The sequence below is a fragment of the Pelecanus crispus genome, chromosome 1 (genome assembly GCF_030463565.1).
Source record: "Pelecanus crispus isolate bPelCri1 chromosome 1, bPelCri1.pri, whole genome shotgun sequence".
Lineage (NCBI taxonomy): Eukaryota > Metazoa > Chordata > Aves > Pelecaniformes > Pelecanidae > Pelecanus > Pelecanus crispus.
The window spans coordinates 161,579,542-161,597,250 of NC_134643.1; the positions used below are offsets into that span (position 1 = coordinate 161,579,542).

The 17,709-nt window shown below is 39.9% G+C and overlaps 1 protein-coding gene across 1 annotated transcript in view; it reads right to left on the minus strand.

Moving 5' to 3' along the window:
- MYO16 (myosin XVI) overlaps positions 1 to 17,709 on the minus strand; it is a 315,002-nt gene that overhangs the window by 277,283 nt on the left and 20,010 nt on the right. The window contains exons 2-3 of the mRNA XM_075719324.1: positions 5,135 to 5,205; positions 1,028 to 1,171 (exon numbers count right to left, since the gene is read on the minus strand). Coding sequence (XP_075575439.1) covers positions 1,028 to 1,171; positions 5,135 to 5,205 — 215 coding nt within the window. The remainder of the gene's footprint in view (positions 1 to 1,027; positions 1,172 to 5,134; positions 5,206 to 17,709) is intronic.

The following is a 17,709-nucleotide window of genomic DNA, read 5'->3' on the forward strand; positions in this document are numbered from 1 at the left end:
GGAGTCTGTGACCCTGTGGGAAGCCCATGCTGGAGCAGGTTTGCTGGCAGGACTTGTGACCCCATGGGGGACCCACGCTGGAGCAGTTCATGAAGACCTGTAGCCCATGGGAAGGACCCATATTGGAGAATGTCATGCAGGACTGTCTCCTGTGAGAGGGACCGCATGCTGGAGCAGGGGAAGAGTGTGAGGAGTCCTCCTGCTAAGGAGGAAGGAGTGACAGAGACAAGGTGTGATGAACTGACCACAACCCCCATTCCCCATCCCCCTGTGTCGGTTGGCGGGGAGGAGGTAGAGCAAGTCGTGAGTGAAGTTGAGCCCTGGAAGAAGGGAGGGGGGGGTGGGAAGGTGTTTTAAGATTTAGTTTTTATTTCTCATTATCCTACTGTGATTTGACTTGTAATATATTAAACTGATTTCCCCAAGTCAAGTCTGTTTTGCCCATGACAGTAATTGCTGAGTGATCTCTCCCTGTCCTTATCTCGACCCACGAGCTTTGGGTTATATTTTCTCTCCCCTGTCCTGCTGAGGAGGGGAGTGGTAGAGCCACTTTGGTAGGCATCTGGTGTCCAGCCAGGGTCAACCCACCACATCCACAAACACTTCTTTAGGAATACTGAGTATGATTGAGTGAATACTTGCTTTTAAGAAGGAGTTTTTGATAAGATTGTCTGTGAACTCAGTCCTTAACAGAAAGTGACAAGGAAAAGAGAAAAGAAATTATCAGAATGTCCCACTTGGGACTGAGTGCTTATTAGAGATATAGGCTCCTGACCACAGGGAAGAGATAGGAGAGACTTGACATTGATGTTTATACTATATTCTCATTGAAGGCCTAAAAATGCTTCACTATATGCCTTCTAAAAATCCTGAGCACAAAAACAATGTCAAGAAACAAACACACACTATATGTGCTTTCATTGATATGATTAGTAGTAATATCTTGCATTCATAGAGCAGTTTCAGACCTTATGGTGTTACATTGTTTCCTTTTCAAGCACACAATGCATTGGATTGTTTTACTTACCAGTAGCAGTAGCAGGACAATATCAGGATTATCACATGCACAGGCTACATGCATTGATGTCCAAAAATCCTCATCTTGATGATTTACATTTACTCCTCTGTCAATTAGAATTTCTGCAGCAAATGCATTATCATAGCGGGCACACTAGAAGAAAGAAGAGCAGATTAGGGATGGTGTTTTACTCAGTGTACAACTGAATTTATTACATATAATTTTTGCTCCATTTAACATTTAAATTGAGCAGCTGACACACTGTAGTTAAAATCGGTGTGTTTGTAGGGAACAATAGCTGATGAATCTATAGAAATAGTTTTGTGGAGAATACAAGTTCCGTGTGCATGATTCACAGAATCCCTTATTCCTTGGGAAAAAGTACTATACGAAATCTGCTGAAATCTACAGTAAAGATGAGGCTTTCTTTCTGTTTAATATTGTCATTCCAAATGAGTGCCCAGGCATCAGTGCATGACGATCACATCATGAGCAATGGCATCTAAGTGTATGTACACCAATACGTACATATATCCACACGTACATGAATTTCTGCCTATCATGCAGTTCATAGCAATAACACACACCTTTCCATACCTGCTCCTATTTCCAGTCTGCTAACTATACTGATTCCTATTCAAGTGCCTTTGACTGATAAATACTCTGCACACTAAGGGTGTGTTGAAGGCAGGGAGGTGGGGGTTGCACACGTGTGTGTGTGTTTGTATACTTTGTTCTATTTTGATGATGGATGTCACTAATTTTGACAGAGGAGAAGAAACTGCCTTAACCATTGTTTTGAACTTACTCTTCTGTCACATCTGGGACTTTTTATGGATGTGCTTATGGATAATACTTTAAAAGACAATCAGGGCACTTAAGTTAAGATCCTAACTCTGGCCTAACATACAATCTCAGTAACTCTTTAGAGAAGGATCCTCTCTCTTTCCCCACTGGAGAGAGGCTACAGGGAGACTAATTTTCTGTATTAGATACTTAGGTGCTTGGAATACAATCCTTAATATCTATGCTTCTTCCAATATTTAAAGCTGTGTAATATTTCCCTGCCTCAAAAAGCACACATATACACTGAGAGTATAAGTATAGTGAAATCTACAGATAATTTGCAAGTGAGGGTTAAATAATTACGTTGTTATGTCTGTATCGCATGTGGAAACACACCATGGCATCTAGTTTGCTGACCTGTATTAATTTAGCATGGAAGCCAGGACACTGGAGGAAAGGAAGAAGAAGGAAAATTGCTTAGCAGGATTCCACTGTGAAATCAAGACATAGCTGAGATGTTTAACTGAATGTAGGAGCTGCATATACTCCTGCAGTCATAAATATAGATAACTCGGAAGATAAAAATTAAACTATGAGGCTAAAAAGCAGTCCTGCTTTAAATGATTTCCAAACATACTGACCATTAAATTATAGAACAGAAATTAAGTTCAGATATATTTCCTTTAGCTTGTAACTTCTCTGACAGCTCTAGAAACAGGCAGAAGTTTTGCTTTGTTGCATCAGTATCATTCATTGTATCAGTAGTATAACTTACATTGAGCTGTTCAATGTTCAAATTTTAACAAATCAGAGTTAAGACATTTTATAATACAGATCAACAACATCTAATACCAATCACATTTTCAAGGCATTGTTAAGCAAAAGTTTTTTAGAGAACTTCCATACAAAACAAATGACAGATGTCACTGAGCCATTTTGTGTATTAATAATAGATATAGAGCCTTTTGTTATTAGTTATGAGTTTGAAAACAGCCTAGATTTGTAGCAGCAATTTAATTGCCGCTGCTCTTAGATTCTTGTTTAATGGATTTTGTGAAGCAATTGGGCAATCTCAGTCAAAGTTCCAGGAGAAAATTTGCACTCATATACTTTGTTACTAGGGCAGGTTAGGTGATTGCTTGTGTGGACTGATATGACACTATGTATTTCCCACTGAATGGGCAACTCAGGCCTATAGTCTCTTTTTTGGTACTTGTCCTCTCATGGAGTCTAATGAGAGCTTAGTGAATACCTTTGAACCTCCCATGGCTTCCCTGAGATTCTACTATATTGAGATACTCAACAGAGATAGCAACAGAATCTGTATGAAGTGTCTCATTTGATTTTTTTTAGAAATATATCACATTTTGGAAGTTAACAAAAATGGAAAAAGAAAAAGGAATTATATAATGAATCACATTTTAAGTAAAATGTGAAGACAAATATATTTTCCATTCATTCTGGAATAAAAACATTCACCCTACAACTGGAAAGAATACACGTTGATCAAGCTCCCTTTGGAAAAAGCAGATTGCATAGAATTAGAGTGGTAAAACTGGTACTTAGAATTTATCTGTGTGGGCTTTAAAAATATAACAAAGATGCATGCTGAATTATTATTTTGAGTTCTTGCAGAAAAAGAAACTTGGCTTATCTGTTTCCCTGTATTATGACTCTCCTCTCCTATCTGTACTGCTCCCAAATCAGGGTCAAATCCAAGTTTCACTGAAATCAGCTTTTCCTCTATCTCCAAGAGGACTGGCATTTTCCTGTAAATGAATTACGAGTACTTACAAGTAACTGTGACTAAACTGAGGCAGTAGGTTACACACAGTTCTCTATTGCAAATTTCTTACTGCAGGAAGCTTTCCCTCCTTCTGAAACACATGTGTGCCTGAGAAGCAGCAGGCACCAGTGGAGAGACAGTGAATGTGATAGTGAATTGAGGCGTAATGCAGAAGATCAAGAAACGTAAAAAGACACAGATTTTTGTCTGCAGTTAAAAAGTGTGCATCAGCTGAACTAGACAAAGCAACCTAAAATCCCTAAAGACCTTTTCTTTCTTCTATTTTAAAATGCCAGTAAGACAGATGTCACATCAGCCACACTGAAGACACAGTTTGTCTTCTAGGGCTTTCAGCACAGGATAAGATTTGGGATACTTCAATTCTGGGAAACCCAAAGAGGACATATTTTATGGGCTGCATTTTTAAAGAGTGAGTGAGCACATTTGCAGCAGGCAAATAGTCAGAAGAGAGAAAAAATAACTTAAATTTTCTCTGTTCCAACTCATTACGCCACCCTCCCCTTACCTAGGCCTCTATTTCCCACAGTCCTTGGTAAGCAGCATGGCCATGGAAGATGGAAAACAGAGATTACACAAGGGAAACACCATATCTTGCAAGAGCATAGTGGCAGGTGTGCTGGAGTTCAGTAATATTGTAGGTTCTTTTTTTTGCATTAAGAAATCACTCTATTTTGTATACAAACTATGAGAAACTTAATCCAACTGTTCTAAAATGAAACACTCTGCCAGCAGGCTTTTCACTAGATCTGTTATGCCCTTGTATTTGTGAAGTCACATTTATTTTAGCAGCATTGTGCAACAAAATTAGATCCAAATATCTTAAAATAGTTTCACATTCAACAGAAAGCTTGTCTGCAATTGAAGCATCACAGACCAAAGTAAAGGATCATAAGACTTAGGAATTTATGATGAGTTTTGCCATTGGCTTCAGCAAAGCCAAAATTTTACCTCTGCAGTATTTTCTTTCTGTCTGCCTGTCAGTCTTTCCTCCATATGCCCTTACATCTTTCTTCTCTTTTGGTCTTTGTATACAAACTGTTTTCCTTTTATCTTCCAGTTGCTTAATCTAAATTGCTATGCAAATAATGATAAACTAAATACAGATGTGTTAAATATACACATGAATGAAATTGGTGCAAGAAAATATGCACAAAAACAAAAGGAAAAATGTTACATCATGATGTTTTTCATATAGAACCTGTGAATCTCTGAATCATATAATTCTACCTTCGGAATCAAGCAGTATTTCCTTTGTTCTTTCTTACTGCACAGATAATTTATAAATAAAACATTTCATTCTACTTTGTTAATTAACATTCCTATGACATGATCCATCCTTTTGCAAGCAATTTGAAAATGACCATTTCATGTGCATAGCTGGATGCAATCATAACCACTGTGGAGGGCAGTGTAGATAAAAAATTATTGCTAGGCCTTTCTTTTTGTTAATATGCCCAATCTGCTACTCAGTATCCCACCATATTTATCCACAGTCACTAACACTAATCTTCAATCACTCTTACCAGATGGAGCAAGGAGCCTCCTGAGGAAACAAGCATATGAGGGTCGGCACCATCCTTCAATAGCCGTAGCACTGAAATATCAAAGAAAAGAGGAACAAGAATTAATGCAGCAATATATCTAATTCTGAGCTGTTAATAGGCTGATTCTTCATCATCTTCATTAAGAGATTTAATAATATATGCAAACCTCTCAGATAACATTTGCAAAACTATCATGTCAGCATTCCCCATCTCATGTATTTTAATGGCTAAGCCTGGAAGCAAAGGACCTTTGATAATGATGTTAAATATGAACAGTATCAAGGACTTCTCAAGAGGACAGTTGAGCATGTCAGTTCTGTACATAGAAGAGGGGAGGGGAGAGCTGGAGGAGAGACCCTGTGTCAAGGTCATAATCACCTGATTAGCTCATCTGGGAGCAAAATCACAGTCAACTGGTTTTATTTTAGTTTGTAGAGATCCCATGAGATTTCTTGGCTTTTTCAATAAATAATTGAAACCAGTGTTCATAACTTGTATCGCTTGAAATTAATCATCATACCAAAGCTAAATGATCTGCACTTAATTTAACCTTTCCAGTGCATTGTCAGATCACTGATGCAGCATAATTCCTACAATTATATTTAGAGTCAAACTGCACTCCCAGTTACATGTATCAAACCCCTTTGAAATGAAAACAGGCTTATAAATGCAAACAAAACCACAATGCTTCATATTGGTGCTCACTCAAATGTGAAAATTCAGCACTTTTCCCCCATGGTCTTTATTGCCTTTATAACCTTTTCGCTCAGAGTAAAAGCATTGACTAACTCATGCTACCAGTGTTCATTCCTGGCACAGAACTGCACAATAACAATGCCAGATGTTATCAGGGGAATCCACACTGGCATTGCAACCCTGTCTTCACCTGGTATGAAGAACCTTTTTAAAAGGGTTGAGTGTTTATCGGTAAGAATCAGGGGGAAGGCAGACAAGGCAGGTATCATGGTGGGATTCTGTTATAGACCACCCAACCAGGATGAAGAGGCAGATGAAATATTCTATAGCATCTGGGAGAGGTCTCACAATCACTAGCCCTTGTTCTCATGGGGGATATCAACTTACCATATGTCTGTTGGAAATACAATACAGCAGACAGGAAACTGTCTACAAAGTTCCTGGAGTGTGTGGAAGATAACCTCCTGACACAGCTGGCAAGTGAGCCAACTAGGGAAGGCACCCCGCTGGACCTGATGCTCACGAACAGAGGACTTGTGGTTGATGTGATAGTTGGAGGCTGTCTTGGGCATAGCAATCACGAAATGATAAGGTGTTTCAATTCTTGGAGAAGTAAGGAGGGGGGGTCAGCAGAACTGCTACCTTGGAGCAATTGTTCTCAGGGTACCTAGCGCCCTAAGCTGCAAGACAGGGACAGGGAGCAGAAGGAAGCCCCCATAATCCAAGGGGAAATGGTTAGTGGCCTGCTACACCACTTAGACACACACAGGTCTATGGGGCTGGATGGGATTCACCCAAGGGTACTGAGGGAGCTGGCAGAAGTGCTCACCAAGCCACTTTCAATCCTTTATCAGCAGTCTTGGCAAAACAGGGAGGTCCCAGTTGACTAGGAGTTAACAAATGTGATGCCCATATAAAAGACAGGCCAGAAGGAGGATCTGGGGAATGACAGACCTGTCAGTCTGACCTCAATGCTGGGGAAGGTTATGGAGCAGATCATTCTGAATGCCATCACACAGCACGTACAGGACAACCAGGTGATCAGGCCCAGACAGCATGGGTTTATGAAAGGCAGGTCCTGCTTGCCTAACCTGATATCCTTCTGTTCACTGGAACATGTTGCCCAGAGCAGTAGTGGAGGCCCCATCCCTAGAAACCTTCAAGCTCAGGTTGGATGGGGCTCTGAGCAACCTGGTCGAGTTAAAGCTGTCCCTGCTCACTGCAGGGGGGTTGGGCTAGGTGACCTCTAAAGGTCCCTTCCAACCCAAAGCATTCTATGATTCTATGATTCTGTGATTTTATGACAAGGTGACCCGCTTAGTGGATGAGGAAAAGGCTGTGGATGTTGTGTACCTAGACTTCAGGAAAGCCTTTGACACCGTTTCCCACAGCATTGTCCTGGAGAAACTGGCCGCTCATGGCTTGAATGGGCATACTCTTCACTGGGTAAAAACTGGCTGGATGGCTGGGCCTGAAGAGTTGTGGTGAATGGAGTTAAAACCAGTTGGTGGCTGGTCACAAGTGGTGTTCCCCAGGGTTCAGTATTGGGGCTGGTTCTGTTTAATATAAATTTATCATTGATCTGGACAAGAGGATCTAATGCACCTCAGTAAGTTTGCAGATGACACCAAGCTGGGTGGGAGTTTTGATCTGCTTGAGGGTAGGAAGGCTCTACAGAGGGATCTGGACAGGCTGGATCGATGGGCCGAGGCCAGTTGTAGAAGGACTTGGGGGTGTTGGTTGACAGCCGCCTGAATATGAGTTGGCAGTGTGCCCAGGTGGCCAAGAAGGCCAACAGCATCCTGGCTTGTATCAGAAACAGTGTGGCCAGCAGGACGAGGGAAGTGATCATCCCCCTGTAGTTGGCACTGGTGAGGCCGCACCTGGAATACTGTGTCCAGTTTTGGGCCCCTCAATACAAGAAAGACATTGAGGTGCTGGAGTGTGTTCAGAAAAGGGCAACAAAGCTGGTGAAGGGTCTGGAGCACAGGCCTTATGAGGAGCGGCTGAGGGAACTGGGGTTGTTTAGTCTGGAGAAAAGGAGGCTGAGGGGAGACCTTATCGCTCTCTACAACTCCCTGAAAAGGGGTTGTAGCGAGGTGGGTGTTGGTCTCTTCTCCCAAATAGTTAGTGATAGGACGAGAGGCAATGGGCTCAAGTTGTTTTAGGGGAGGTTTAGGTTGGATATTAGGAAAAATTTCTTCACGGAAGGGGTTGTCAAGCACTGGAGCAGGCTGCCCAGAGAGGTGGTGGAGTCCCCATCCCTGGAGATGTTTAAAAGACATGTAGATGTGGTACTTAGTGACATGGTTTAGTGGTGGACTTGGCAGTGCTAGGTTAACAGCTGGATTTGATGATCTAAAGGTCTTTTCCAACCTAAATTATTCTGTGATTCTAGAAGGCCTCCCTCCAGGAGAATAGCTGCCAATAATGTTTCCTGTGTAGGAACACAGCTGGCTCTTCCTCCATCATCTGGCAATCCTGGTTTTAATTCCTAGTTAAGATTCCTGGACAGACTTGTGCAAAGGTCTGCAAAGAAATTTTGAGTCCTGAGTACCCCAGAAATCTATTCTACTGCACTGTCTATCCTACAAGAGGGACATAAATTTGTCTCAAGGCTCTTCTAATTTCTATGAATCTGTCAAGAGATTCATGTACACCATCTCCTCCTTATCCATGCATTTTTTGTATGTGCTTTCTTTCTCTTTAGAGTATATTGCAACTACATTTTCACTGTACATTTAAACTTCTTACAGCATTCAAACATTCAGTTGACCTATATGAAAGCGGTTAGTTTTCAAATATTGTCAATTTACACAAGCAATGTTTTCTGAATGTGTTGAATGATTTTTGATGAGGTGCCCTAGAAAAACTCAGCCTAAGAAAGAAAATTTAGATAAATTGTTGCAAGCCTGTAAAATTAAAGTGAAAGCCTTGGCATCATCATTACTAAATACTTCACACATAGTAAACACACTGATATATTGGACAAATATTTATAATAGTTATACAAAGCCATTTATCTACTGGATTTTTTTAAACTTTGAAAATCAAACATCAGTCCAAACCATTGTATAAATTCATACTTTATGAATATTTCCATGGTACCTATTTCTCCTCACCAAAGGTTTTGCTTCATTTAATTTACATAAATGTAAAAAACTTTTATGTTCTGGCAAATGTCACTTTGAAAGTTAACTACTATTAGAAGTCACAGTTGTCCCCAGCATGTCCGCCAAAAGTAGAAGTGGAACATTAAGTAACATGGAATAAATCAACTGTACAACAACTGTCAAGCAAGATGAAAAGCAGTGAAGCAGAGTGGGAGCGTGCAGAAACAGAAAAAAATTAATAACCATGGGAAAAATAAATGAACAACAGAAAGCAAAGTATTTCTTTCTGCTCCCAGGTCCACAAATCCAATACTAAAGTACGCAATTGTCCTCGTCCAGACAGAGACCATTGAAAATAAAGGTTTAGAACTAAGTTCCTTCCTTCTAATACCTAAATTGCTGACCACATATGGAGATGCTTCCTCTACCTCAGATTTTAGTGAGTAAAGACCTTACTCTAAATACTCCCTCCTTAAATAGGTGTGCAACTAAAACCTCCTCAAGAATTATTATTTTCAGTGTTCCTATGTTATGGCATTTCTTTAGCAGGCAAGAAAATATGAATTCCATATCACAGAATATTTCTTAAGGCTTGGAAGGTAATTTCATTCTGCCAATCCCATCAGGATTTCACCTGAACGAATTAACACTCCAAGTTTTTCCCCTTCCTCCATCGCTGCTCTTCATGGAAAAAAAGTATTCCACCCATTTCAGTCTCCCAGCCACTTAATACAGAGGCTTTATGTAGCATTCTTTCTTATGGACTCTGTGTGTAGGTTAAAAACGTGAACTATGACTTGGTTCCACCTGCAATGATAATCTCATTTGCAAATATGGGAATTAAGACAGATAGTCCTTAAAAGTGTGATTTGCAGAAATTATTAAACTGTCATAATTCTGTTCTCAAGGAGGCTTAAACTGGTGACATTAGTGAGAGTATATAATTCTTTGAAAATGCCATCTTTATGGTGTATTCTCACAGACTGTACTGCTGTCAAAAGGGGGAAGGCATGTTGTCCACTGCATGGCCCACTCTTCCATTGTGCCAGCTCTCCCCACCTGTGCAGCTGCACATTCAGCTGGACCAGTGAGTATTTTTTTTTTTTCTTTCCCCTTTTCTCTCTCTCCTGGAAGGCTTAGTTTTCAGCCCCATCGATGTGGCTGACTGCATAGATCCATAAGCACCAGCACAACAAATAGAAATGCACACATCATGTGGAGGCAGATCAAACACACTGCGTTTTGGTGGCAGAAGTCTTACATTGACTAAGGCTGATAATGAAATAACATCCCCAGTCTGTGTTTCTACACGATGGGATAAGCTGATTAAGGAGTCAGCCAAAAGGGTCTTTTCTCTTCCCCCATTCACAAAAGGACTTACACATCATTTACCTCTGGCTACTTCTGCATCCGGGAACTGACTCTAATGGCACAAAATAACCCCAGCAAAAATAAAATGCAGAGTTTCTTGTTGGGTCATTGAGATTAACTCAATCATTAAGAGTCTTGGGATCACCAAAAGTGGCTTTTGGGTACGTCATTCTAAGCAAAGACAGAGGATGAAGACCTCTCTCTTGGCAGGAGAAAGACACACAGGAAGGTCAGAGGGCTGGGAAACTGCATTTCTAAAAATATTCCACAAGTATTTCATCTGGAGCTTAAAATAGTAACCAAGTGACAGAAAGAGCCCTTGGCTACTTGGGTATAGAAAATATGGACAATTTGTTGAATCTCTTCCTTCCATCAAACCCCCAAAGACTTGGTTCTTACAGAGAAGCTATGCAAAATGAAGTAATGCCTTTCCAGATCCATTTAGCAACACCTTGCTGTTGAAACCAAAAAATAACAGACCATTTCTAGATCTGAGACTGAAATTCATAAGAATGTATGTTTTTACCTTGCTTTTTTTCCCCCTAGCAGAAATGCACACCAAGATTACACTGTAAAGAATTAATATGTAAACTGCGATCTTAAAGTAGAATATTAAATAACTGTGACCATAAAAAAATGATCAAGTCACATACAAAAAATTAGGGTAAGTGGATAAAAGCTCAGTAGTTCTTTTCTTTGTCTGGTTTATTATTCCTCATTATTGCATGTAGCTTAATCAGTGCTTCAGGAAATTCACATCACAAAGACTATCAGGGCAAGATATGCAAACTCTCCTTTGAACTGGACAGGAGTCTTTGTTCTGAATCAGGATTATATGCTATATTCCTCTGCATATAAAGACAGGCAAAAACCACTCCTCTTTCCTTGATTTCACCCCACTGCAAAACAAAATAAAAAAGAAAATAAAAAAAAGAAGATCACAGAAGCAAAATCCCCATTCTTATTATGCAACTCACTTAGGTCATTCACTTAAGTCTTTACTAGTCAGTAGTAAAATCTTCACCTCATATTCATTTTTTCCTTTTGATAGAACTACTCTAGTTACTGCTAGTAATTTGGGATTAATTGCCCTAATGAGGACAGGAAGTTATAGGTAACCATATTCCAGAAATGCTATATATCTCTTAATTAATGCAATTTTTAAGGAAGTTTTTACAGGACTTTCTTCTAAAACTTGTTTTCATTCTTTCACAGAAGAGAAGTCTCCAGAAAAGATAAGGAGACTGAAAACAGGCTTTAAGACAGGAAGCTGACATTTACTTAAAAAAAAAAAAAAAAAAAAAAGAGTAAAATTTTTAGAGAACTCTCAAGCCCTTCCTTTGTGTGTATAAACAGGTCCATCCATTCTCTGATGTCTTTTAGATTTGACACACAAAATTATCAACTACTGAGAGCAGAATTTCACACTTGATTTCACATCTAATAAAGGTGGTTTAGAAAGCACTGAAGTTATAAAGTCTCAGCAGTAAAGAAATAATAATCAAGGTAGCTTTTTACATATGCCTGATGTTACAATTTTAACTAAATGATTCCGGTGAGTTGAATAGCTTTCCACACTCCATTGACTGTATTATGATTTATTATGTAGCCTTCTAATCCAGAAAAGACAGTATTGTCGTGCCTGTTACCAGCAACAGGTCATGTACTAAATTTCGCATGTGGGACTAGGGCTGTAAGGCTTACTTTGTCTGGGCTTGTCTTGGCTTTCTTGGAGCTTTGTTTTAACTTTTTTAGCTATTATAGCAACTGGCTAATGACAAGGTGACAATTACTTAACACGTTTTAGTTTCGTTTAGTTTTGTATAACTGTGCTCTGTAATGTGTTAAGAATTTTGATATATGTGGCAATAACTAGTACTTAGATTGCGCTATGCTGAATAGCATGTAGCTACTCTGGCATGTAGAACTATCTATGACCTCACATGCTGCAGACTAAAGGAGTACAGATCTGAAGTGACAGCAGAGGCTGGAAGGTGAATTCAGAGGGCCCAGGGCTATCAATAACTCACCAGTGATCAGCTACTGATGGTAATACAAACTTAGGAACTGGGCAATGTTGCATTCACAGCAAATTTTTTTAGTAGTAACAGAAAAGACAAAAAAAGTGCCTAACATATATAAAACTTAGCCATTGGCCATCTGCTCTGCTGGATATAGAGTACCAGTATGTGGTTCTATTAATCGTTCCTCTGGGGAGTAGCAGCTACCTAGTGTAAACTTTGTTCCTGTTAACATCTATTTTTGATCTCTTTAGCTTAGCAGGAATAATTCTAGCTGGAATGCTTTACGCGTTCATTATGTGCAGAAACATGACTTACTGCAGAAACCTAGCTAAGACCCTGCTGTTGTTGGAATGGGTTATTGCATTCTCTTCTTGCCTCAGGCTGCATGTTTCTGCCACTTGCCTCTCGCTGGCACAAGACAAAGATTAGTTTTCAACTAGATCAATAATCTGGGAATGCGGCACTGGGTAATGGGTATGAATAGGGAGAAAGGGGTAGCCACCACTTTCAGCAACAGCTGAAAGCAATTTGGGCATAAACTGATCATGAATACAAGAAAGACATTTAGGTGCTGGAGCATGTTCAGAGAAGGGCAACAAAGCTGGTGAAGGGTCTGGAGCACAGGTCCTATGAGGAGTGGCTGAGGGAACTGGGGTTGTTTAGCCTGGAGAAGAGTAGGCTGAGGGGAGACCTTATCACTCTCTACAACTACCTGAAAGGAGGTTGTAGTGAGGTGGGTGTTGGGCTCTTCTCCCAAATAGTTAGCGATAGGACAAGAGGAAATGGGCTCAAGTTGTTTTAGGGGAGGTTTAGGTTGGATATTAGGAAAAATTTGTTCACAGAAAGGGTAGTCAAGCATTGGAACAGGCTGCCCAGAGAGGTGGTGGAGTCACCATCCCTGGAAGTGTTCAAAAAAAGGGTAGAGGTGGCACTTTGGGACACGGTTTAGTCTAGTCTACCCTTGATTGGTTTAGTGTGGACTTGGTAGTGTAGGTTAATGGTTGGACTGGATAATCTTAAAGGTCTTTTCCCACCTAAACAAGTCTGTGATTCTATGATTCTATGAAATTGAAACATTGGACAACAGAAATGATACTGAAGGAAGAGAAATAGCATACTTCCACCCCTTCCACTTCCACCAGTTCAGGAAGTGTCATATTTTGCCCTTTACTCCCTCAATAGTCAGACCTTTGGTCCAACACTGGCATCTGTATAAGTGCACCACTTAGAATTCTTGCCATCTTCATGTTTCTTTAGCATTCTTTTCTTATTCTTCAGTAGTCACTCTGTACTTTCAGCTTGTACCAAAGGTACTTATGAAGAACCTGTTACACAACTCAGCTGCATATGAGAATAGATGAATGCCAGTCTCTGGTAAATTATTCTTAATCAGAACAGCAAATCAAGCAAGATGTCATAAATTTTTGGTTAATGCAGTCTAAGAAAAATATTTACCTCACACCTTTGCTCTGATTAGTTTAAAATTAAATTTTGAAATCCAAGTACCAATGTTGGTAATTTAATTATTCTTTTAAGTTGTCTTGTTTACCTAACAAACACATTTACAGTAGCAATGCTGTTACAATTTCATGCAATAGCTGATGCTTTCTTTCAAAGCAAGCTCTACCCATCAGTTGACAGTGGTTATTCAGAGCAGTCATGTCCTTAATGGGCTTTTCAAACAACTGATTTGTAATCCTTCTCCTTTTTCAACACTTGAAATATTTCCAGTGATCACTGGCAACATCCGTCAGACTTGTTCAAACCTCATCTTCTCATTTTCTGAAGAACTCTTGGAAATAAATTCCCACCTTTGCTGCATAAAGATTAAAGACAACAAACCATAAAGGAAATATGCACAACATTTGGACAGCTAAGTGTTATGCCATTCACAGAGTGCAGAAATGAAGAGAGGAAAATTACTTTTTCCATACCGGTTGAATTTGAAAATGTTAGCCTTGCATATTAAAACTATACTGTCCACTGTTTGAACAGAGCAGTGATGAGGATAGGGCTGATGCTTCTATCCTCTTTGGCAGAGCTCCTGTAGTTTATAATTTTTCAGGCAGCCAGGAATCAGATTGCTGTGACCCCAAAGCAACTGGGCTATTGATTCTCTGCTGCATTTAAAAGCGTGATGTGAATTGTCAGGCTGATTCCTGAGCTCCATTCAACACAGCATTACCTTTAAAAGAAACAGACCAAGCCACCAATGAAACAAGACTGACAGAAGTAGTCCTAGAGCCCCAGACAACACCTCTCCCAGCTTTAATGTTAGGCCCAGATCAAAATACACATTTGTTCTTTCCCATGCTTTTTGTGGAGAAATCATTCAGACCCGAGTCTTGGAAGCAGCTGAGAGGCTTGATCACTCCACTGTGGGAGCGAACTTCAAGCAGCACAGGTAGGCACATTCCTTTCTGCCTCGTCCTCTGCTGCTTTCCCACCAGGCCTTGCACTCTCAACTATGATATGCCCATGCCCAGGCATTCAGCAACCCTGACAGCTTCCTGCCAACGCACTGTTGCTCTGGAGGTCGAGGGCACAGCCCTCCTGTTACCTGAGGTATCCTGAACTGGAAAATCACATAAAAAGTAATTGTTATGTCCCTGGGCCACACAGACACTAAGTCAAATGCCAATGAGATCCGTGAGGACAGTTACAGTTCCCTCAGTGGGGCAGATATTTCTACCACTGTAGACATAGCCAGAATAATTTTTGAGTTTAGGGACTATGACTAACTACTAAATTTAAAACTTCTTCATCAGGCAAATTCCCCCTCTTTCACTTAATTTCATTTTTGTATACATGAAATGTAATGCAGTCTGTGCCTCCACTGGAAAATATTAAGGCCACAAATCTAATGCCCTAAAACATGCTGGTGTGTGCCTCTTACAGTGCCCAAGCACAGTGGTACAAATTAACTTATCTCCTTCCACAAAACTGACAGTGGGCAGCAGTCAACTGTGACACACCTGAGTTAGGTTGTGATGTGGCAGGCAAAGCATCTCTGTTTTCAGACTTTGAAAGGACAGATATTCACATGTAAAAGCAGTGTAGAATCTGAAATCATTTCAGAGGAACAAGGTTTAAAAATAAGTGGGTCACTACCTAATAGTTACATCAGATTTCCCTCTATTTTTTTTTGTTTTGGTAGGATATTTATTCCTAAAGTCTTCTTTTCTTTCTTTTTCAGTTCACAGTATCTAACACTTTCCTGCTTTATAGTTACTCTTTCAAATAGAAGCACCCTAATTTATATCAATTACTTGCAAATCTATGCACTGAGGTGGAAAAACAGCAGTGTAAATCACCATAATTTAGAGAAGACTGGAAGTAGCCATTCAGTTCTATGGCCCAAAGATACTGCTGCAAGAGGCACACCCAGGGTCACTAGACAATGATGGTGATCCCTTGTTTTGTCTCTGTTTTGAATTAACTCTTCCAGACCTAGAGCTTTGGCCAGGTCACAGGGAGAAAAGTGCTGTAGTAAGGTCTGCCTTACTTGTTTATAAAGCTGTGATTTTACCTCACTGTAACTAAGACCTGTATATATTACAGAGCTGTTGCTAAAGTGATTCAAAACCGTCTCACAAAATAACACACGCTTAGCTAAAAATATTGTTTCTATCATCACAGCTGATAGCACAGCAGGAGTTTTGCCAGCATAGCTACTTCCCAGGCCAAAATAACTGTGTCATCAAAAACTGATAGCACAGGCCTGACTGAATTCTGAATTTCTGTCAGCGAGATAAAATTACAATAAAAACAAAGCTTTTTAAAATTTAGTATAAGATGGACACTCCAAAATTAACATTAGGGGAAAGTAGTTGATCATACAGTAAACTTAAATATGGCTTCTATCAAAGATTTCACTTCCAACTAGCTTATGTGAGTTATTTATCTCAAGGTTAAAAATACCAAAAAAAAAAGAACCTAATATCTTAGCATTTAGGTCACTTATTGCATTCTGTATACATATTTTATCCATCTCCAATGTGTGGCTTCTCCTGGAGGTCCTGACAAACATGACTAAAACCAGCAAGAACATCAGGCAGGCTACAGTCAGTTATTACAAAAGCTCACACCCTACCAGGTTCACTTTAGAAATATGTGTCAATTTGAAAGCTCTTAAAATTACCGGTGTAATTTTTAGGCTAACTTTTCTGCTACAGACACACCTGATTGTACATTCATGTGTTTGTAGAATTGAATAGATGTTTCTGATCTTTATGATATTTTACTAAACATGTTAAATTTATTTCAGACTTTACAACTTTCTAATCATATAGTCATTAAATGATAAATACTAAAACACACATCAGCAAAATAACTTATTTTGCGGTCAGTAGCTTAATTTGAAAGCGATTGCCCTCTCATGCTTTTCCTTACTGTAACAGTAAAAGGTATAGGATTTGCATACAACACAAATTTTCTGCTGAATAGACTGTACACCCCCTCTGTTTCACTCATCATTTGTGTTGATCCTATGCCAACGTTACTAAATTGGCATAAATCAAATTGCTGCTGACTTATATTCCATATGAAGCAAGACTCAGTCCCTCTTTTAACTCATATCATGCAGACCAAGTTTATGCCAGCTGGTTTAGAAGCCATGTAAGCAAGTCATTATGATTTGTATTAGAGATCTTCGAAGATAACAGGCTCTTCTCCTGCTTAGCAGCTGCTAAATGGTACTAATTACCAGCTGTAGACCACTGGCTGTTAGATTCTGTGTGTATAGTGGAATTCCCAGGATGTGCACAAGGAAGCAAACTTAATCCAGGCAGTACAGAACAAACTAGGGACATTAGCTATCCTGCATTAATCCAAAATAGTCATGCATGTGGCATATGAGTGACCAGAAGTATGAAGGAAATGTCTGGTTCCAGGAGTATCTCACCACTTGACATATGTGGCTCAGGCACCACTGTTCACAGGGTGTAATCTGTGACAGTTTACATTGTCAAAATCAGAGCTACTTCACTCTTGTTCATGCTTCCATTCACACACTCCTGCCCTCAACCTTGCATAGTAGTGCCACACGCCACTCTGCCATGAGTTAGTATTGGGAGTTAAACCAGCCGAAGGCTAACCTTATGAAAGAGTTTCCAGCTGGTTTAGCTCCCTGGCTCGTTGCAAGATGATGACAAAGACAGGAGGACAAAAGGATAGGACAGAAGCAGAGCAGGACAGAAAGGAGAGCAACCAACGGCAAGCTCAGTTTTAGCTTGGTTTTAAACTGTGTTAGAAACACACTTTGCAAGTGTCTTTTGGTATTGTATGTATCCTTAGGCTACTGTCAAAATTATGTCAGTGGCTATGTCAGTGCATATTCCCTTTCCTTTCT